The sequence below is a fragment of the Ischnura elegans genome (genome assembly GCF_921293095.1).
Source record: "Ischnura elegans chromosome 13 unlocalized genomic scaffold, ioIscEleg1.1 SUPER_13_unloc_1, whole genome shotgun sequence".
NCBI classification, from domain to species: domain Eukaryota; kingdom Metazoa; phylum Arthropoda; class Insecta; order Odonata; family Coenagrionidae; genus Ischnura; species Ischnura elegans.
In genome coordinates this window covers 16810203-16834144 of record NW_025791657.1, presented here as the reverse complement: position 1 = coordinate 16834144, position 23942 = coordinate 16810203, and the positions used below count along the sequence as shown (strand labels likewise).

The 23942-nt window shown below is 37.9% G+C and overlaps 1 protein-coding gene across 1 annotated transcript; it reads right to left on the bottom strand.

The window, feature by feature from the left end:
* Positions 1 to 1559: 1559 nt before the first annotated feature.
* Positions 1560 to 19039, bottom strand: LOC124172125. The gene is made up of 5 exons (XM_046551530.1): positions 18903 to 19039; positions 17066 to 17155; positions 12091 to 12180; positions 1616 to 2867; positions 1560 to 1584 (listed from the first exon to the last, which is right to left on the bottom strand). The coding sequence occupies exons 4-5, from the start codon at positions 2689 to 2691 to the stop codon at positions 1560 to 1562; spliced, it is 1101 nt and encodes a 366-aa protein (XP_046407486.1). The 5' UTR covers positions 2692 to 2867; positions 12091 to 12180; positions 17066 to 17155; positions 18903 to 19039.
* Between the last annotated feature and the right edge of the window lie 4903 nt (positions 19040 to 23942).

The window sequence follows — 23942 nt, the reverse complement described above, 5'->3', positions numbered from 1 at the left end:
AATGATTTTCTCTAACATCAGTAAAAATTTGAAAAGGACCAACTAGAATAAAAATGGACTAAGGTCATAATCATGCAGGAAAATGAATTAAAGTTACTTATTTACATTTCTTAAATGTCGTAATTAAGTAATTGAAAAACATGTAAAAATGGAAAAATATCCCATTTTAACCTTTGTCAAAGTATGACTTAAGATTGCATAATACATTCTACATCACATTTAAATTATACACCAATAAAGCCAATAAAAACAGAGGCTTAAAGAAAATAAATGAATGTAAACATAATGTTCATCTTCAGGGCTGGCTCCATCACAATCTCCATAGTATGTCAGGCCAAATTCGTCTCTAAAACAAAAAATATAAATTAATGGAATGAAAAGTATTGCAATCGTAAACAAAATGCAAAGTCAACATTAGGTCACTTCTCATAAGGAGATAAAATATAACTTCCATTTACAAAAATGCAATGGCAGTAATTATAAGCAGCAATTATTAAATATCTTCAAAGAAACCCATAATCTACAGGAATAATTTATTTTATAAGTGAAAAATATTGGAAGACTTTCACTATTTTTTGGAAGTTACATATAAATCACTGTATCGATATGTCATGGATTTGTATATAGACACTTCAATTTCCTAATATTATTTCATCCTTAACTCAGATATGTATCCATTAGATTAGATTTGATGGTTTTGAATAGTCACCTTCTCAAACTTATAACATATAAGAACATACAAGAACTATAAAAAGTTATCTTTTGAAAAGGAATCTGCATCTCGGAATATGGAGAAGTAGAATGTTTGACTGAAATAAATTGCATTTAAATATGTAAAAATTAAAAAACCCTACTCCCATTAAATCAAACTACTCATAGAACACATGAGAGGAACATCTAAGGATTGATGAGCCAATGTACCTGAAGTTTCGATTCACCTCTACAAACCAAGCATCTCCAGTAAGTGGCCCACTTTTGGGAAACCATGGAAAATTAAATCACGAACAAATCTTTCAATTATTCTTAACCCTATTGATAGTTAAACGTATGGATTTACAATTCATTTGCTTATGAAGGTTCAAATAATGATCTGAATGTTTTAATTAAGACAATGATACAATGAAGAATGCCATGTAAGCAAAACTTTGTATATTCAGGTAGATTATTTTTCTTCTCTTTTACCCCTTAGAAATGAAAATAAAGACTGCGGACTAAAATGCTAAGACAGCCAAGACAAATGCATTCAATTCAATTATTGGCAGTTTTCAGATTGAAATGGGGGGCGAAAGGGATGCCAATGGATAAAAAGCAAATTATTTCAAAAGAAATATTATTGGGAATGATGAAGTTTAAGAAAATGGAACTCACCTTTGTCATCGCTAGCAGTTTTCGCATCACGTTGCTGAGGTACAAGGGCAAGAGAAGAGGGGCTTGCTTCTTAAGCCTAGCTCTTCCTTCTGCGGATCCATAATAAGCAATAATATGAGGTACAACTACGGCCAGACAACATACCCTTGCCTGCAGTGTCTTCCCATCCAATGCGTAATTGATACCCCCACTTAATCCCCCTCCCCTCTTCCTCCTCTCCCCCGCCTCCTCTAGAGCCCCCATCCACTCACGCTCTCGTGCCACATCTCCTTTGCGATAAGGCCTCCCCTCATTATCAAAAACTAACTTCAGAGATAATTGTGAGAGGTCCCAAGCTAACATAAAACGAACAACTGTCTCCCTATCACCAGAACATTCCTTTGCACCCACATATACAGTCTCACTCTCCAAATCACAAAATGAAATCCAATCACTCCCATTCGACCGAGTCCCATCCAATTCCACAACCGTCTCCTTCATCCTTCCAATGCGATCAGATTCAAAGTCCACCATCACTTTCACCCGATCATCCCCACTTAAAAACTTAATAATACATGCAGTACATTCATCTTCATCATACAGTCTCTCATATATCTTACGCATTCCATCAACTCCATTCCCATACACTATCCTTGTCCTATGCATCATGCCTTCCACGCACTCCTGCCTTACTCTGGCTGGATCGGATGTAGGTTGACCTAAAGATGCCTCCCCAATAAGACCACACTTGATAGATGTCACATCCTCCGCTGTTGACGTCACGGCCTCTTCCAGACAACGCAACAGTGTGTCACGTCCACACACCTGTGCCTTGAGTTCCTCCAACGATGAGCTCAGCTGTCGCACTAGAGATTTCATCTCTTGCCTCAATGAGTCCACGGAGGACTTGAGAGATGCAATATCACATTCTGGGCTAGCCACGGGTGTCGCATGATCAGTGCTCCCACTCGAAGATGCTTCCAGACGACGCAAAATAACTTGATCCCTCCTTTGAACCAACATCACCAAATTCAGAATTTTAGAGCGTTCTACATCATCAGGGAACTGCCGCACCATCTCCTCAGCCGAAGATAATGCATTCTGTTGACTGTCATCCATTATGACTGTGTCAGCCCCTCTTGCAAGCAACTCCTCGACCCAATCAGCTTTACCAAGTCCCACTCCAAGATGCAAAAGTGTTCTTTGCCATGGATAACGAACATCTACATCTTCCAACATGCCCAGTAGGTCTTTATGCTGGAGCAAAGAACCAGTGAACAAACCGACAATGAGCCTCTCTTCGACATATTTCTCTGCACCGCTAGCAGAAATGTTGCTCACCATTATTGCGAAACTATGAAATAACTACTAAATAAATGTTAGATTCAGAATACAGGAAGTTGCCAAAGTATGTTGGCATTAGTATGAAGGAAGATGGCAGTGGGAACCAAGTGAGGTGGAAATGTTCAGCGAGGAGTAACAGACGATCTCAGCGTTGGGATGAAAGGATGAAATTTTGACTGCAAAGAAACAGAATGAATATCAAATTATTACCATAATAGTTATCAATAGCAGTATAGGAACATAACAACTAGCATAAGCTTGACTACAGAAAAAATATCTTGCTTAGTATGCAACCCAGAATAAAAAGGAAAATGCTCTAGTGGCATTTTTTAAATGCAATCACTCACAACAACCGTTTATTGGAGGAAATAACAAATCCACTGGAGACCAAAATAGATATACCTACGCTAAAAGATGTAGTGGACAGTTTTCTATGTTCAAACAAGAGGGAGTACCAATCGTTAATTACGGAACCTAGAATAATGAGCAAAGTGACGTTAGAATGAAAACAGAGGATATACACAAAGTGTATGATCTGACATGATGCAATTGGAAAATAGGACGATTTAACTAGAAAAAAAAGAAATTAGAACAGTAGAATAAATTCAACAGATGCAGGCGATATATGGTCAAAGTTCAACATATTTAAAAAAAATATGGTAGCACTTTTGCACTATATTAACACTAGGAATACCGGACTTGACACCCCCCCTAGAACAACCGAATGGAGTCATTTTGACTCCTACCTTATAGTTGTTTATTTTTGCAGTTTATGTCTGTTTTTATTGATACATTGTATTAGTTAATCATTTTTGTTGATTATTGCGATATTTCAGGCGTCGTTTTAACAAAAAAAAATAATGTAAAAAAATGCGAAATTCGACAGTGTTGCTTTGAAATTCTTTTTTCTTACATGTTATTTTGTTTTAATAGAATGTTAATAGAGGAATTGGATAAAACAGCAAACGTAGACTTTTCAACACATTTTATGATATTGTTTGAATGATCAAAAATATTACTTAGGCTACATGGAAGTTGGGAAGATAATTAAATAAAGCAAAAAAATTGCTATTGATACCCCACGCATTTGTCTTAGGTGCTTTAGAGTGCAAGCATTGTCGTTCATTTTCATTGCCCACACAAAGACTTTTGGCAGGTCATACAATTCCCAACTGATCGATTATTTTTGCACTTTGGTTTTGCCTGGAAATACTCATTTTGCAGAAACCCGTCAGAAGAATCTGCGGCATTGGACACGCAACGCTTTTATCCACATCTAACATGAGGAGCCAACTCTGTAATGAGCTTTTTCTAAAACGTCTTGGGCGAAATGTTTTAGGTAGTCTCATTGCACACTATCCATGAATACCTGCTGAGTCGGGAGTATTTTCCAACGAGTAGATAGGCTATCACTGAGTAGACGTTCTTGTGGTATGTTTGTGATTTCATCTCTTTTGGTTCTTCTTTTCTCTTTTATTTACCTTTCCCACAATGCTAGTACCGTGGATTTTTTGCTGTTCAGCGAGTTTGACTGGGGTAAAGTAATTATATACAGTAACATTTTGCCCTTTTTCAGAAAGGGTTGCAATAGCTTCAGTACTGCTAAACGGCAATCTGCATGAAGTGAATTACCTTTTCCAACATAAGGGAAGGCATTTGCAAGATGTTTGCTATCCTTGTCAATATATCCTTGTCAGGTAGCCAATATTCATGGGCGTATTTGTCCGGATTATAAGGAATGCACAGAGTAAAATATACCTAATTATACTGGGAAAAAGTTGGTCATCAACTATAATGTACGGACCAGGTTTGTAACAAGCAATGTAATTCTCTATGAAACTATCGTACACTATTGAAAAGAGGGCAAACTTAACAGTTTTGAGCCGATGGAATCGATTAGATTTCTCATCAAATCTTAGACACTGCAAAATGTTAACAAACCTAGTCGTTCGTTGTAGAAAATGGTATTCTCCAGTCGTTTGACCAAATACTCTCAATAGAGTGATCATTTGTACCTGATATTCCACGTGCATAAAATATGGCTATACATGCAACTAGCTCCACATCGGAAAGAGTAAAATCTTCATAATTTTGCCTGCGTGGTTCCACAATTGTACATCGCTTTATGTGAGTCAGTATAAACGAATGGATAAATAATCGTAGATAATACCTTTTTTGTAACTACCTATGAAAGGGGAAGTAAATGTAAATTACTGCTTATATTTTGCACGCGTTTTGTCTGAATCTTCTGACTCGCTAGAAACGTTTTGAGGAATAAAATCCTTGACTTCGTCACAGCCGAAATGATCTTTTGTTTCGCGTTCCGATTCACCTTCCGGTTTAGAATGCAACATAGATAGGACTTCTTCAAGCCTTCGACTACTTCTTCTAGCCATACTGCCAGTCAGGAAGAACGATCCTTGCTTCATAGGAGTTTTGCAGTCCACTCGAGAGTTCACTGGATTCACTAATGCAAAGGACAGCGCACGGTTTTCCTGTGCGGCACCCGGCAGCCAGCGCTGTCAGAACGTGCTAGGACAGTAACTTCATTTCATTCTACTGGTTTATTTTCCTGGTTCATCAGTGTATCAATTTTTCTGGGGAATCAGTATATCAAAGGTACTTTTACATATTTGAAAATCAACTTCCACGCAGTCAAGGCTGAAATAATAGTGCTGCAGTGCAATACACAGTATTAGCGGGCGGCGGCAAAGGTGGGCGGCGAGAAGGAAAGGGTAAGGGAGAAGGGGCACACACGATGGATTCTAAACACATGAATTTGAAAATGCTATGAATTGCATATTCACCACTTTATCGAAAGGTAAAATAATATCAGGACATTCACATAGTTTGTAGATCCAAACACAGACCCGTAAAATAAGAAATGCTTTCAAAGTCTCGCAAATATAGGCTAAAAGGAAAATAATTGTATATTCAAGCCATTGATTGATTTCAATTAATTATTATGAACATAAGAAGAGATCAATACTTGAATAAATATTAGTATTTGGCGAAAAGACAAGCAAAATACATTAGGGAGTCAAAATGACTCCCTTTGGTAGTTAAAGGTAAATTTTGAAAAACGTGCACTATTTTATTTTCTAGAATTATTTTAATCGCAAAGCCTTGTTTTGTGTCAAAGATGAATAAAAGTCACGGAATTTCAGGCCGGAATTCGGAAAATTTTAGACAGGATAGAGAAATAAAAATGGCGAGGAGTCAAAATGACTCCATCGGTAGTTCTAGTGTTAAATATACAAGTCTCATACCAGATGACGGCTCCACGAGCCGAAAACCGTTGAGTGTTTTAAAATATGGTGAAAAAGTGCAAGTGGATGCAGGTGCTACATGGTGGAAGTCCAAAATCTTTAAATTTCAGCACATGTCCACAATATTTAATACACAACACTTGTACCAAACTATGGCTCTGTGAGCTGAAACACGTCGTAGTCGCAATTTTTTGGAAAGGTGCCACCATATTTTTTTCAATGGAGTAAAGCCGTGTCCCAACTCGTTAGCCATTAGGCATCATGTATTTAGCCAGCTAGATTCTGGGCAGCCAACCACAAGGGAGCATGAATTGGGACATCCTTATGCAGGTGATGCCATCTACTGGGCACTAGACCAATGCAAAACAAGAGATATTCGGAATTATTTGAACAAATGATGAACAAAACCCACCCTAAATTGTTAAAATGTGATGTGTCAAGTGATTTTGAGTATTAGATGTCGGAGAAGAGTATTTAATCATAATTTTAGTATCTTAGACAACCTTTATGTAATAGTACAGTAGGGGTATACTTTCAAATTCGTATTTTTAGTCCCGTATGGTTTTGTTAAAGAGGTTTTAGCTAAGTTTCTGGCGAAATATTAGCGTATATTCCTTTTAATTGGTTTGTAATATTTCAATCGTCTCTCAACAAAGTACTTTTTCGAATTTCTTATATTTTGGCAATTTCATTTCTAGTTTTGTATTATTAAGAACAGGTCTATTTAGTCTATTCAAATAGTTACTGTCTGACTTGGAAATTATTTTCAAAATCTATTAAAAGTATGGTTTACGTACATAAATCAGGATTCGGTATCATCTTGTAAACACTATAGATTTTAATTTTTATCACTTATTCCGATTCCAATTTCGGGACTTTGTCCATTAGCATATAATAATAATTGTTTATTCTTACGGGTGTTAACCTAATGTACAAAAAAGTGTTACATAAATAAGAATTTAGACATAGTGTTACTTAATTAAGTATATATTAGAAGCATGTAAACATCAATAACCATTATTTAAAAAAGTAAAGGTTAGCAAAAGATAACATATGATGGGTATAAAAAGTTATAAAATAAAATATACATATATAAGAAGCATTTAAACATTAATTAGCATTAAAATTAATGCCGCCTTTTCTTTAACTAATTTCCCCGTAATTCTTACACTTCTATTAATGCAATTTCATTATTATGAACAAAATAATAATTAATAATTATTCGAACAAGTCTCAAAACATCAACACTACTTGCAAACAAGTACTATCCCTTGTTGACAGCCATGATGCCTTTTCTCTGATTTCTTCCTGAAGACGCTCTGCACGCTTTGAATCATGGGAAAAGTGGGACGAAGGATGCACTCCTCGATGCCTAAATCTGGCGGCCGCGTTAGCTGCCTAAATTCCCTCCCTTATGCTGGCTAATGAGTTGGGACATCCTTCCAAGATGGCGTCATGGCTAAATCCTGGAATTGGCTTAGCCAAATGGCCAATTGGGACACGGCTTAAATGTTCTTGAGTAACAACTTGATGGCGACACTGGCAGCGGTGGAAATATACCTCTAACACTATCAATCTTTGCTAGGTTTCTTTCTGGAGGGCAACTCAAGTGTAATATTTATTTCATCAAATGAAACGCAGTCTTATTCCACTGGGTGCTATTCATGGAATGTATGTTTATGCCAGGTCTTCCTCCTCACCACCTTCTCTCCTCTTAGAAATGCAAATTACCTTAGCTATCAATTGTCTTCTCTGTAAACACCATTACATTGGTGCCAACTCTATGGGGCCTGAGGGGGCCCAATCCCCCTCAATAATTCATTATGGGTGTGAGAAAAAATGTGTCAGGCTTGTCGATTTTCCCCTGAGTGTCCAGATGTCAAGATTCGAGATATCAGGGCTCTAATGTTGATCATATGACTCTTTTAAAATGCTTAAAAACATAACACTCACTACTTATAAAATTTCATGGAGTTTGGGAACTCGGTTTGGGTACCCCCAATATTTTTTGTAAGTCGGCACCCCAGCACCAATACTTATATTATGTTACTTTACTTAACCATGGGACTACCAAACAGTGTAACCTTGAAATATGTTGAAATGGACAATAGCAGCTTTTAAAAGATTCCGTCTGTCATGCTCAATTGGTGATCCCATTACCTCCATCTATTCAGCACTTCATCTTTACGCTGAGGTGAAGACGTGTAGTGGAGAGAAGCATTTTTAAAATGGCGATGAGTTCCATGGCAAGGTAAAAATCCATTAAAAATCATTGGCGGCAACATCCTATGAAGAATGCATAGTAAATCGTGTCTACAGGTACTACCAGATCCTCAACCACCGAGGCAAATCAGTCCAAAGGAACCAACATGTGTGCCCAATGTTTAGCAAATGGAACAATTTCTAATCAATCACTTTGCCTTGTGTACATAGGTTGAGAAAAAAAACAGCCCATGAACATTACTAAATTTTATAAGCTGAGAAATTCTGAACTCTGTCTTAAAAAATTGTTATTTTTCATACAATTTTCCTAGGTTTAAAGATGCAGAATGGCTTCAAAACTCTTTCCACGCAAGGGATTCACTAAATATTCAAAGGCCCCAGCCAGACACCTTGAAAGTAGACACCTTGATAGGAATACTGTAGAGTTTTGTCCGCATACGCCTGGGTTTGAGAGAAAAAAACATTTAATAATTTAAAAATACACCCACATGGAATTTAATCAAAAACTTTTGCCTATTGTTTCATGATTGATTTGGCCTAGTGGTAACATAACGCATTTTTGTTTCGAAAGACCAGGGTTCAAGACCCGGAATAAATTTCTTCCAGTCTTCCATTTTCTACATTCTTTTAAATTTCTTCCATCTTCTTCAGATTTCTTGTTTTCGGATGTTTTACATTTATTTAACTAAATCAACATTTATGTCACTGACTTACCCTTGCTTTGAAATTTTCTTCCTATTGCCAAGATTCATCCAAGCAGGAGGGATGAAACTGTGGTTCTGTCATCGAAGTGAAGGAAACTCATTTCCAAAGCAAATGATTTTAAATATACCGTCATGCCAGAGTTTCCCAGGTTCCATACGGGAGAAAAATATAAAATCAGGGGGAACAAAACTCTACAAGCTTGGAGTGATTGACAGAGGGGTATACTATCACTTTGTGGAAGCCAGGAACAAGAGTGAACTGGGTGATGACCTGGACTTTACAAGAATAGGCTATTTCAGCGTAATTTCAGCACACATCTCCAGGATTTGAATTCACTGCCAGTGCTACATGGGTTGCAAATTTCAAGAGGAGATACCTAATCGTGTAATTATAAATAACAGTATACGTGTCACTGAACAAGCAAGTGCCAGCTGAAGAAATATTTCAATAAGCAATGACCTTCCAGGAGCCAACAAAAAGCCGTCTCCAACTGTAATTGGGATTTCATGATTAAATTTGATCAGACCGGGTGTCCGTAGAGGGGGATAAAAAAGGAACGCTCTCCAGAAAGGAGAAAATTGTTCGGGAGGCTCTTGGGAGAGTGACCAAAATAAATCAATCACATACAGCGCAGTATGCCATTTCGGCCTCAGGAAAACTGCTTCCTTAAGTTTTTATTGTCTATGCCTGGAGGTGATTTTAGTCCATTAGTGTGTGAAGAAACTGGAGAGTGAATTTTAAAATGTTTCTTTAGTGTATTCTAAATCTGGGTAACTTATGAGAAGGTTTTAATTCAAGTTTTATAAAATATGTTCTAAAGCCATACATTTGCAACAATACATTTTCATTGCATCTTGATTCCTAGGGGACAAACAAAAAGTTATATTTATGATGAACTATTAATCGATGAGGAATGAGAACCGATAAGCAGCAAAAAAGTTATAACACCAAAGTGCACATCCATATGCTACCGTGCGATGCATATTTTTACACGCAAGTAAGGCTGTTTATTTCACGAATCCAGAACTCCATCTTTCTCCTTCAAGAGAAAAGAGATATTTCCTCATGTGAGGATAGAATACAAATCTATACAACCGCGCATTATGCATTGTCCTCACTAGCATACAATTATACGCACGATATGCCTCACAGTTAGTAGAGAATAGAATCATTTTTAGAACCTGAAGGGAAATAGGTTTCCCTAAAGACTTAAGGAAACACAAATGCTATTGCTCAGGTAGCAGTTTTATATAATGACCATGTTGCTTTTCAATTTTGTGCTTTTCGTTTTTTATGACAATTCTCATTCAAATTCCTTGAATGATATAAAGGGGCCAAATAATGAATGAAGATTGGAAAATTGTAGACGGCAGAGCTTTTTTCAGTATTATTCTATTTTATACTTTTGTGCATTATATTATGGAGGTATTTACTCCAATTAATGGTCTTTTTAATGCCACAACAATTTCTCACGGGCATAAGGTCTGATTAAAGGATGAGAAAACCAAATAATATTGCTGCAGGAAAAAGCAAAGAGTGGAGGAAAGTGGTAGTCTGAAGAGGCCATGGAAAAGAAAAGGAAAGAGACTAGCTGATGAGCAAAACTAAAAACAGGACCAACCAATGGACATAGACGTCAACCAGTGCGGGCTATGAACCATTTTGAGTTGGCCAAGTAGCATAGTATGGGTAACTGAAAGTTCACATGTATCGACAACTCATTCCCTAGCGTTTACAGCTTGTTTGAAAGCTATAGGCACATAAATACATATGAGGAAAGAATGACTCTCAAAAAGAGAGAAGAGTAAGTTTGAGGGAGGAAAGCATACTTCCCCCATTGGTTGGAATAGGGCATAACGGTTTGCAGTGTAGCCAAAAATGGCTTTTTGGTAACTAAAAATTCCAACAAAGCATAACGACAGAACTCCAACCTCCTGTCCTAGCTATAACATGCTACAAGAATCTTAATCTATTCATCTAGCTCTTCAACTATTCAACCATTGAGAACAACATTTCTTTTGTCCTTTCCAAAATCCTATTACACAGAAAATCTTAGCCTTTTAACTTGGAACTCAATATCTCCGGTTTATCGAATCCACTTGATTAGGACCTTGGCAACAAAATACATGGGGCAAAAGTTATTAAGCAACATAAATAAAGTTAGAAAGGCATTTCCTATCAATTGCCAAGTTAAATAGACTAGTGGACAGAAACAAATGTTAGAAGAGCAATAGCAACGTTTAGCACTCGGAGTGATCAAACTTGATCATATAGGTAGAGCATGGGTAAAAATCTTCCCTCAGGAGGAACCGGAGAAACTTTTCTCAGACGGTTTGTATGTTTAAGATATTTGCTTTGGAAATTAGTTCCCTATACTTTAATGCCAGCTACACAATGTTATCACTCCCGCTAGAATAAATCTTGGTAACAGAGTCAGCAATTTGAGGCAAGGGTTAACAAGTGGCATGAATGTTAATTTATTTAAAAAAATGTAAAACATCTGATTATGAGACATTACAAAAAATGGAGAAAGTGGCAGACTAGAAAAACATTACTGCCGCAGAGTCTCAAACTCTGGTCTTTCAAAGCAAAAAAGCGATCACTACCACTTGGCTAAATCGACCTTAAAAGCAAAATTTTTTATTCAAATTCAACGTAACCACATTTTTCATTTTTTAAATGCTTTTTTCTCTCAAACCCAGGCATATATGGACAAAACCCTTGAACTAACCCTTCAACAGTATTCCTATCTAATAGTCTACTTTCAAATAAAGAAGGTTTCCTCTTCTTTCTTGACATCACTTACGAAGAGTATCCTTGTCAGCTACTCAACTGCCTGTCGCAAGCCCCATTATCATTGTGAAAAAATGGCAACTTTGAAATAGACTTCAGACCACTCTCTATGGTAAAGAAAAGCTATAATATACCTAATTGTGACATACAAACAATGTACGATGCATTTTTTCCATTATTAATTCAATGAACTTGGCAAAGAGAGAGAACAGAAGCCATTCTCAAACCAAAACATTCATCAGGCAACATCAATACACTCTAGCATTTACATTGCCAATAATTAAAGCAAACACGAAGCTAAGACTTAATTTTCGAATAAAAACCAAGACAAAACAATGAGTGCAATTAACCAGGGCCATACTCTGCAACACAAACACCATTTTCATAATAAATTGTTTATGATACTCACTTGGAGATGGTGGAGGTTCAGTCCGGGGAAGCTAAGTCAAAGCAGACTGGGATGGCTAGATAACCACAGCCCAACCAACACTATAGAATCCTGAAAAGGAAAGAAACACACCATGTATTAATACAACCGAGTATCACAAAACAAACGCATTGGCAGTATCCTTCCTCTTTGTACAAAACAGAATACACAGCTACAACTGTGTAATATGTTGTCATCCTATGATGATAAAAGTTGGAAATTTAAGATGAAATCTAGACAACAATGTCATCAGGGCAGACAAATAGTCATTGCAGATATAATTCACAGCAAAACCGTTTGGATTATAAAGTAATGAATTTCATCTCACAAGGGGAGACCACGAAACTTGCTCCGCCTTTTTCAATGCCGTATTTTTCATGGCCTTCGGAATGGTGAACACATCCCTGAACTAGTAGTGGTTCCATTGAATGGGCCTTAGTTTGGCCTTAATTAATTAATTTTCCTGCGGTACTTTTCGCAAGCCGCATATAGTTCCATGATATCGCATCACTTGCCAGGCGGATCGGGTGGGGTAGTGGTTAGCATTTATGGCTATCACCCGGGGGACCAGGGTTCGAGGCTAGGTGAAGGCTGTATATTTTGTTGTCTTCATTGTGATCAAAAGGCGTTTTCTTTTTCTCTAGTTTTAATTGCTACAAGCATAGACAGGAGACTATTTTTTTATCATCATAATGGCATTTAGGTAATTGAGCAGTGTCATTTCAAACACGGAGATACGATGACTACACTAGCAAGGGTTGGTGTGTGCCAAAATGTTAATTTTTCTTTGCTTATACTAATCAACTTCCACATTAAAAATGAAAACCACTCTAACGAGAGCACATGCCATTAAAAAATTGCGGCGATCAACAACATGCATGCAGACATAATTAATAAGAACACAAAACGATTATAAAATGCCATATTTCTCGAACACTTGTAATTCACTTTACTCCAAAGGGAGTTTACTTACACAGTACCTATGTGCTAAAAGGACCATTCCAAAATATAATTTCCATTAACAAATAGGTTGAAATATAAGTTGATGACCATGGACCGGGCGTGGTGGCGTATAAAATACGTCAATCTTCGAAAACCAAGGATTTCAACATCGTACGTACATTCTGGGCTAGAATGGTCTCGTGTATTCCTACAATGTACTTTGACTGTCCATGTTGCGAGTTATCAAAGTTTGAGGTATTGTAGCTATTTTTTTTTAGATTAGCAAGAGGAACCCGTCACACTTGGCGTATAAATTACGCCGCGCGACCAGCGGTGTACCACCTGTGTACCTTTATATCCGTATTACCTATAAATGTACAATATTTTACTAATTTCTACAAATAGAGATTATTTTTTAAAAAATCGAGTGTTATCATATATGCACTTAACATGGGCAAGTACGTCATTTGCCCGGTTGTGTAGAAATAACAGTCGCGCCCGCAAGAGGGTTAAAAGCAACAATTACACCAAATGTGTCTTGTGCTCGCCGCTTCCCAAAATCTTCCGTAGCCCATCCAATATAATAACAAGATGCCCACCAACAAATGTCATTTCTTCGAAAAAAGCCACTGTTTTAGCCCCCCGTTAACCTTTCGGTGTGTTTTTGAGGAGAGTAGAAAGTGTAGCCTACACTTATCCGCGTTGAAAATGACACTGCTTAAATACCTAAACGCCATTATGATGATAAAAAAATAGTCTCATGTCTATGCTTGTCGCAATTAAAACTAGTGAAAAAGTTGACGCTGTTTGATCACAATGAAGACAACAAAATATACAGCCATCACTAAGCCTCGAACCCTGATGACACTGCTTAAATACCTTAACGCCATTATGATGATAAAAAAATAGTCTCATGTCTATGCTTGTAGCAATTGAAACTAAAGAAAAAGATGACGCCTTTTGATAACAATGAAGTCAACAAAATAATCATCAAGCCTCGAACCCTGGTCCCCCGGGTGATAGCCATAAACGCTAACCACTACCCCAACCGATCCGCCTCGCAAGTGATGCGATATCATGGAACTATACGTGGCTTGCGAAAAGTACAGCCTGAAAATTAATCAATTACAGCCAAACTAAGGCCCATTCAACAGAACCACTACTAGTTCAGGGATGTGTTCACCATTCCGAAGGCCATAAAAAATACAGCATTGAAATAGGTGGAGCAAGTTTCGTGGTCTCCCCTTGTCAGTGATTCCACCATAATCAAAAATGGGTAACACCACAGGCAACATGTATATGGATTAGAGGAAATTCGATGCCAACACCTATGCTACCAGTACTGCATCCCTATCTTCCCAATGTTAAAACACTCCCACATAATGCAAATTCGTAGTGCAAAGACCCCAAGGAACGCATCTCTTGCACTGTATGATGCATGGGTGTATTTGGGCTTCAAGTAAAATAAGTTATTTGTTCTTATAACATATCTAGCAAAATAATTTAGGATAACACGAAAAGCAACTATTTCAAAGTTATTCATTGGTCTATCACTTGCAAATATCTCCCAACTTCCCAGGAATTTCCATGCTATTCCTTATTTGGGTGTGATACACTATCCACCACGTCTCTTTTGGCTGCCTAGTAGCAATGGTGGATAATGTTGAATTGTGTTAGCGTAAGTACAGAGATGACGTAACAATGCAGAGATACCTAAATCATCAGGACTTTTGATAATGTTGCAATTCGTAGGGTCACAATAGCAATGTTTTGCTGCATATTCAACCACAGTTAGTACAACAGATGATAAAATACATGCAATGAATCTTCCTAGTGAACAATGGAATTAATTTTTTATAACAAAGACACAAATAAAGAGGAACAATATAATTATGTCGAAAGCTTAACAAGTGTTAAAACATTCACCTTCATATTTATACGAATAATTAATATTTCATGAAACATGATGAATTGGAAGGATTAAAATTATCTTATTCGTAGCGACAGCTAAGTTCTCCATGTTTAATAATCACATTTTATTTCAAAGTTTTAAGCTGATTACAAATTTCAAAATATTACTTTTTTACCTACCATTTGAAGAAGAACCACAGGAAAAATAAATAGAGGATAGAATCACAATTTACAGAAAATTAATCGAAGTGGAAGGGTTTAATTGGGACTCTCAGCCCAAAGTTAAGCATTCAAATCATTAAATATCGTTTAGTTATAGTAAATTTTTAAAAATATATAAGCAAACGAGACGAAAAAGAACATTTCTTAACATTAAACATTCAGAATGTTTTTTTTCCAAATAACCCTATTTAGAGAATTGATGTTAGTGAATTCACTTACTTTCAACGTTAATAGTAATTATTTGAGCATTAGCATGAGTTAATATACTTCAAAAGTTTTTATACATGATCTTAAAATTGCTAGGTGGATGCCAATGGCAAGATGGACGCCGCACGCTAATATCATTCAAGGAAATCATTCAAGCAAATAAGGTAGTCTCCTTCATCAAAGAAAACGAAAGGCATTGATTGCGATTCGTTACCCACCATTAGTGTTTTTGTAATATACAAATTATTTGGTTTTTGAAATACCGGTTTAGACGAATGGCAAGGGTCAAATTTTATCCTCATTTGAAAAAGGCCAGATTGGCACCCATGCGATTCCACTCCACGTGACGTCACAGTGACCTAGTTTCTACACGAGAGGATAGGAGTTTTACATCGTCTGAGGTTACCAATGCATGCATGAGGCACAGAGCTCAGGGAAACATGTCTTAATAATCACCTATTAAAACTGGCTAATTTCGGAAAGTTTTCTTCGTTTGATAAGGTATTAATAAACCTTTTTTAAGCCAAGCGCTACCATCCAGCAAGGTACTCAGCTATCCGCTAGTATCCTGCGACGTATCAGCGCTAAGCCTCGCCTCAAGGTCACCTCACCGGGGGGAGGAGGAACCAGATACACGACGTACGGAGATATTTCCCGGCATTCATACTATTGCCGTCGCGTATTCGCGCGCTTGAAAATTTTCACTTTTCATTTAATTGAGAAAAATAGATATCGTCATTTAAAAATCTAAAAGCGTGAAATATGTACTCCAGGAGTAATAATATTTCGATTTAGGCAATAAAAAACAATAGGAAACCACCCTATTGGAACACGCCTGAAATTTCATTCAAATACCAGGAATTTACTTAAAACAGGGTGAATGATGGTCATTCACAAGATTATTCAAATGACTTTTCGAATTAAAATTCACCATGTGAAGCCACCTTAATGTAATCTAATAGAATTCATAACAACAACAGACTTTACGATGTTTAACACCTCCGATCATAGGTCTGAGAATGTAGTGGAAAATTGTTTCCCAAGGAATAAGTGACACTATTAAATATTAGGTAAATTATATAAAAAATCGTTTAAAATAACCGAACAATAATAATATAATTAACAGCCAATTATGTTTACTGAACCACTTTCAAATATTAACTAATTACCACTACTAGCTATGCTGGAAGGACACAAAAAAATCAACATCACACTTGTGCAAGGGCTTCGACTGGGGCATCAAACTTCAGAATGTACCGATGTATAGATTGGAGAAAATATCCACACAGCTTATCAACTGACTGTCACAAGCACCTTGGTTCTTAAAAATACACTCACAACAAGACATTAGACTTCCAACCTCCCACTGTGATAAGATAAAGCCACACTACGATTGTGGTATTTTAATAATCTAGATTTTGGATGCATTCTTCCCATTATAAATGCAATGAACTAAGACAAGAGAGAGAGAGAGAATAGAAGCCATCCACATACCAAAACATTAATGAGTCAACATTATTATTACCTAACATTTATCCCACCAAACAGAATGGACACCACACATGAAAGACTAACTGCTTAAATAAAAACCAGGGCCAATAATGAGTGCAAATTAAAAGTTCCACACACTGTAGCACAAAATCCATAATCATAAGGAATTGATAGTGATACCCACTTGGAGATTATGGCGATTCTGTTCAGGAAAGCTAACTTCAGGCAGGAAGGTATGGCTAGATAACTGCAGCTCAATCGGCACGACAGAATCCTGAAAATGAAAAAAGGTCGCCGTGTATTAATAAAATGGAGTATCAAAAAACACACACAAAGGCAATATCTTTCTCCATCACATGATAATACTAATCATAGCTATGTCTAAGGCCGCTTCACACGGTGGATGATCATGCCATCATTCACGGGATCATAAGAGAAAAGTGGAATAAATAATTAGTTCTGATATTCACTAAATGATCGTCATTGTGACAATTCATTCACGAATTATTCCGTTTTAGACGTCAAATGATTTCATTCACATGATCATATTCGCCATGTATAGTGGACTTGATGACTTGAGCTTGACTTAGATGCTATGGTAAGACGAATTGGAAAGTTAATATAAAATCTAGACTATAATGTCATCAGGGCGCATAAATAGTCATTGCAGTGCTAATTCAATGCCATAAGGATTGGATTATAACGTCACAAACTAGACGTACCTATGTTACAGGTCTATGAATTAATATGGGTTATCTACGCCGTGGGCAAGAGATAATAGCTTATTTCTAATCCACCAAGTAATTTACAATCAATGACAGCCTTATACCAGCGAATTAATTCAAAGCATTTCCTTATTATCTTAGAAGAGACGAAAATGTCAACAGGAAAAGATAGCCGATTGGTGGTACATTACATAGCCTACTTTATGACGTCCTAAAGCCCCATTACGATACAAAAACTTTTACCCTGTCATCAAAACAACATATCACACGTCACAAAAATCTGCAATACATACATAACACTACCCCGATGCTATCAAATCGTTAAAAAAAAAGGATGCAATACTTTCAAAACCACACACGTTAAATAACTAACTTAAAATATCCTACCTTCCAATGTTAACTGCGCCTAGGACGAGAAAAATCGCAAGAAAGTGAATTACAAAGGAAACACGTTGTATCGTGAGACATAATATCCGATTCATAGCATACTACGGACACTAAATTGGCCTATCAAGAGACTTATTATATACAGAAACTTATAAAAGTACCGCAATTCCTTCCTAAAATACCATAAGGGTGTATTAAATTGACAGATTAGCCTAGAATAAGGTATTCGTACAGTACGATGTTACATTTACTAATAGCTCACACTAATAACTAACTCTTCCAGATACGTACGTAACATCGGAGAAATTAAAAGGTACTATACATCAGACAAGTCCGTATCACAATACATACAACATAGCCTGAGAATCGATTCATGTCTATTGAAGGTTAATAACACTCGCCATGAAGACATGATAATAATGAGCCTGAAGATTGTCATGCCTCTAACAAACCATCCTATCAATGACCTAAATACGTATCTTCACTAATCATGGAAACACATAATTTCAGGCACACGCAAATAAAATGAAAATAACACTCTCGTTACTCATGTCCACTACTTCCTTCAGAAGTACTTACGTCATCGTCACGTACCCAAATGTTCGTACAATCACCTTATTAGTTTGGAACATGGCACAGAGTATTCAGAATGGCCCTTTTATCCACTCAAGCGTAATTTCTAATTGTTCTACGCATAAACAAGCAATCTCAAATTTGTTAATTAATCACTATTGAAAATTGAAAGCACTACACCTTAACAATCATATATATTTTGAGCTCGATCATTAATACGAACAACTGAATACCACATGAATCATGACCATTGAAATACCAAATGAAATGATATGACTTCTGAAATTAACTTCACTCTAACACAAACGTAACATAAAAATGGTTACATGAACTTACTCAGAAGGGATTCAGACTCCTACAAGCACTGATATCGGGACATTAAATAATGTTGATGGCAGCGATGAATCCTCAGAAGACAACGACTCTGTACAAATTGACCCTTCGAAAGCTGAGCAGGAAATGATAAAATTTTGGTGCGCGGGACGCTATTCAGAACGAGTATCCAAAATCTCCAAAATATTCCAGGAGATGGCGGGTGAATTGGAATTCCCCTCCCTCCCCTCCATAGAGGAATAGAGGTTCCAAACCTAAACCCCTAAACCCCCTTCACTAAAATCCTCTCCCCTCCACTGTCCCCCTCACAATACCTCAGTCCTCGTGGGTATGACTCAGGGTCACGCGCAACCCCCAAACCCGCTCCCTCCCACTCCCTTCCCCTCTCCAACTTAACAGGGCGTGGGAACGGCCTCTATCCTTTTCTTTAGTTGTTTCGTTCTCCGAAAAGATTCTGTCTTACTTCCTTATTTGGGAAGTCATGTACATAAAACTTTTGACGGTCATTGAATATTATAGTATATTTGCAAATAAGGGCGGTTTTGACATTGAGGACCTCGGTTCAACTCTGAAAACATATCAGCCCACGCGAAAAAAAATTCGTTTTTACAGCGCTCCGGCTGCAGAGGTGTAAGGAACCATGTCTCATTTCCTTATTTAGGAAGTAAGGTTCATGAAATTTTCCTAAGATCATAGTGAATTAAAATACACTTGCTAACATGGGCGGGTGTTGTCGCTGATGACCTTGGTTCGACTCTGAAAAAATTCCCAAACCATACAATAAAACTTTTTTGCGTTTTTAAAGCGCTCCGGCTGCATATGTGTTAGGAACCATGACTCATTTCCTTATTAAGGACGTTAGGTTCATGAAAATTCCAACGATCATAGTGAATCATAATATACTTACGAGGATGGACGGTGTTTGACCCTGAAAACCTTATGAAAGTATACCTTGTCCGGTATAGTCCACAAATTTCCACAGGGGAGAATGACGCCTCGGTAGCTTAACTGGCTAAAGCACTCGGCCGGAAATCGAGGGATCCGGGTTCGAATCCCGGTCAAGGCGAATGATTTTTCCTCTGTGGATTTTTCGCACTATTTGTGCATTTCGGGTGACTCCGTAAAAAGTTATCACCGTGGCTAGTCCCGGTATACTTTCATAAGTCCAGAGCGAACACCTCTAGTGTTCAAAGTTCGGGCTTTGCTCTCCGGCTGTGGCGCCATGCGCACGACCTGGACTGCTAGTCGCATCATATGCTCAGCAGTCCATACCACCTTGTCCGGTATAGTCCACAAATTTCCACAGGGGAGAATGACGCCTCGGTAGCTTAACTGGCTAAAGCACTCGGCCGGAAATCGAGGGATCCGGGTTCGAATCCCGGTCAAGGCGAATGATTTTTCCTCTGTGGATTTTTCGCACCTGAAAACCTTGTTTCGACTCTGAAAAAATATCCAATCCACGCGACAAAACATTTTGTTTTTACAGCGGTCCGGCTGCTTAGGTATAAGAAACCATGTCTCATTTCCCTATTTAGGATGTCAGGTACAGAACATTTTTCACGATCATAGGAAATTTTTATGTTCTAGAGAAAACAGGAGGTTTTTGACCCTAAAAACCTTGGATCGACTTGGAAAAAATTCCAACACTCGCGAAAAAAATATCATTTTTACAGCGCTCCGGCCTCATTGGTATATGTCATTTCCTTATTTAACAAGTCAAGTTCATGAAATTTTTCACGGTCACAGGGAATCATTATGTTCTTGCTTTCGTTTGCGGCTTTTCACCCTGAAAACCTCTGTTTGAATCTGACAAAATCCCCAACAAACGCGACAAAACATTTCGTACTAAAGCGCACCGGGTGCATATGTATAAGGAACCATGTCTCATTTCCTTATTGAGGAAGTCAGTTTCATGAAATTTTCCACCATCATAGGGAATCATTATTTACTTGCGAAAACGGATAGATTTTGTCCATCAGAACCTTGGTTCCAGTCTGTTAAAATTCCCAACCCACGCGACAAAAAGTTTCTTTTTTACAGCGCTCCGGCTGTATAGATATAAGGAACCATGCTTCATTATCTTATTTAAAAAGTCAGGTTCATGACATTTTCCAAGATCTTAGGGAATTATTACGTGCTTGCGAAAACGAGAGCATTTTGACCCTGAGGACCTTTGATCGACTCTTAAAAAATCCCCAACCCACGCGACAAAATATTTCGCACTACGGCTCACCGGGTGCATAGGTATAAGGAACCATGTCTCATTTCCTTATTTAGGAAGTCAGGTGCATGAAAATTTCCACCATCATAGGAAATAAAAGTTTACTTGCAAGCACGGGCAGTTCTTGAACCCAAAGTCCTAGGTTCGACTCTGAAAAAATTCCCAACGTACGCGACAAAAAATCCGTACTACAGCGCACTGGGTTCATAGGTTCATTATCTTATTTAAAAAGTACGCGAAGGCAAGGCAATCATAATATACTTGCGAACAATATTTTACTCCCTTATTTACACAGTAAGGTTCATAAAAATCTCTTAGATTATAGGTATTCATAATATACGTGCGAACACTGGCAGCTTTTGACCCTGAAGACCTTGGTTCGACTCTGAAAAAATTACCAACCCACTTGACAAAAATATTTGTTTTTACAGCGCTCCGGCAGCATCGGTATATGGAACCATGCCTCATTTCCTTATTAAGGAAGTCAGGTTCATGACATATTCTAAGATGATAGGAAATCGTGATATACTTGCGAATCCGGGAGGTTCATGACCCTGGAGAACTTGGTTCGACTCTGAAAAAATTCCCAACCCACGCGACAAAAAATTTCGTTTTTATGGCGCTCCGGCTGCATAAGTGTAAGCAACCATGTCTCATTTCCTTATTTAGGAAGCTACATTCATGGCATTTTCCACGATCATAGTGAATAATAATATACTTTCGAACAAGGGCGGTATTTTAACCCTGTGTATCACGGTTTTCTCTGAAAAAAGTTTTACCCCAGGCGACAATATATTTCGTTTTTACAACGCACTGGGTGCATAGGTTTAAGGAACCAGGTCTCATTTCCTTATCTAGGAAGTCAGGTTCTTGAAAATTTGCACGATCATAGGCAATCATAATATACTTGCGAACACTGTCAGTTTTTGACCCTATAGACCACGGTTCAACTCTGAAAAAATACCCTAAAAACGCGAGAAAAAAGTCGTACTACAGCGCACCGGGCGCATAGTAGGGCGGATCGCAAAAATCGATTTTTTTCAAATCCATCTGGCCCAATGAAAAAAAGTTGTGGGACCGATCAAAAATAAGGCCTGAAAAATTTGAGACCTGTACGTGAACCCCTGACCCACGCTCAAATGCAATTTAGGGGGGGAGGGTCAAAATTCGAAAAATATAATATTTTATGGTCATTCCCTATAGATTTTACCGAGTTACTGTACTTTAAGGGCTAAAATTTCGTGCATTGTGACGTATCTGCCACCGTTTAGCCACAAAATGCCTACTTTGAGTCCGCGTCCGCGAAGAAAATATTCCAACGCCCACGCAGCGTCGCGGATACAAGAGCCGCAGGCCGATCCCCTCCCCTCCCCGATCGCTTCTACCCCTCCCACGCCTCCAATACAGAAAAATTCATCCCGCGCATGTTGTTAGGAGGTCGTTTATCTTTGATTATATAAATCAGAAGATGGTAGAAGGTAAAAAACGATGCGTAGTGAGATGACTTGTCCCGTATTTGGCGCCTCGTTGGCGTTAAACAAATCGATGTTACCAACTTTCAGAGAAGTGATGAAATATTTTTAGATCTGCGCACGCAGGAAAGGAGACTACGGTCTATGAAGACGCCTCTCGAGTGGCTATGAAGGTTTGGGAACTTAGGTTATGCACTTCTATTCCGGTATTGTCCGACAGCTGTGACTAAATGGATGAATAAGGGTGAAGGCCGCCGGCGTACCCTCCCCGCCCCCCCTCTCGAACGCCCCAGATGCACCAAAATTCACACCAAGTGCGTCTTTCTTCATTAGTCTTACTAATATTTGATGTATCAGCATCGTTCAGTGAGGAACAATCACGAAAGAATTACTCAATTACCTGCTTTCCTGTCTGTATTTCTTATGTAGGTGTCATTCCTCGTCTATTGCTGCTGTCAACAAAGTTTTGGTAAATTTATTCGCGAATCTCTCGTCCGTATGTATAATAAAACGAATATTGAAATTCAAACTTGAACTTTCATCAATAGAGTTTTTAATTCCACAGCGCTAAGCTCAGATATAGCCGAAGGAACCGGAGTCTCTCTCTAATATATCATCCGCGGGTAGTCCTTTACGACGATATTAAAATCCAGCAATTAAAAAAATCTCGGATTGGTCGCCAAACGCATCCTTGAAGAAACGCAAATTGGGTCCCTAGATTACCCTCCCAACGTTTATGTCGCAAATCCAAGTCAACATAGTGCAATTAGCAAATAGGCCACTATAAGGGATGAAATACGACTTGATACTTTCCCGGTGAATGATGTGGGTAAACTCTTTTCGGGTTCCACAAAATTTATCCGTTAGGATGAGCCCCCAGTCGGAGCTTGAAATGTTGGCCATTATAGAAAAATTAACCCGGTAGGAATCCCGAGAAGAGCCTACCCACACTGCAAGGGGTGTTGGAATTATTCTTATAGCAATGGTATGATGACTCCTTTTTGGGCGGTATTCGCTTGGTACCATCATAATCAAATCCTTTTTGATTCTGTGTATCTAATTTTCACTCGGAAAGGAATCGATAATCGCAGATTTTATAACTTTTGCTAATCCTCCGACGGGGGAGGCAAACCTCCAAAAGTGGGACCTGTTTCTTCAACTAACACCACACATTCCCCTCTAAACTTGTATTGATAAGTCCTCTTCCCTTTTTTCATCAGACAAGAGTATAGTCTTTCATTCCAATAAAATAAGGCCCTTTGATGACACCTCTCTTTTCTTATTCACAGTAATTAGAATCTTTTTCTGTCTACGTAAGTAATTCTGGTACACTAGCTTTGATATATCTTA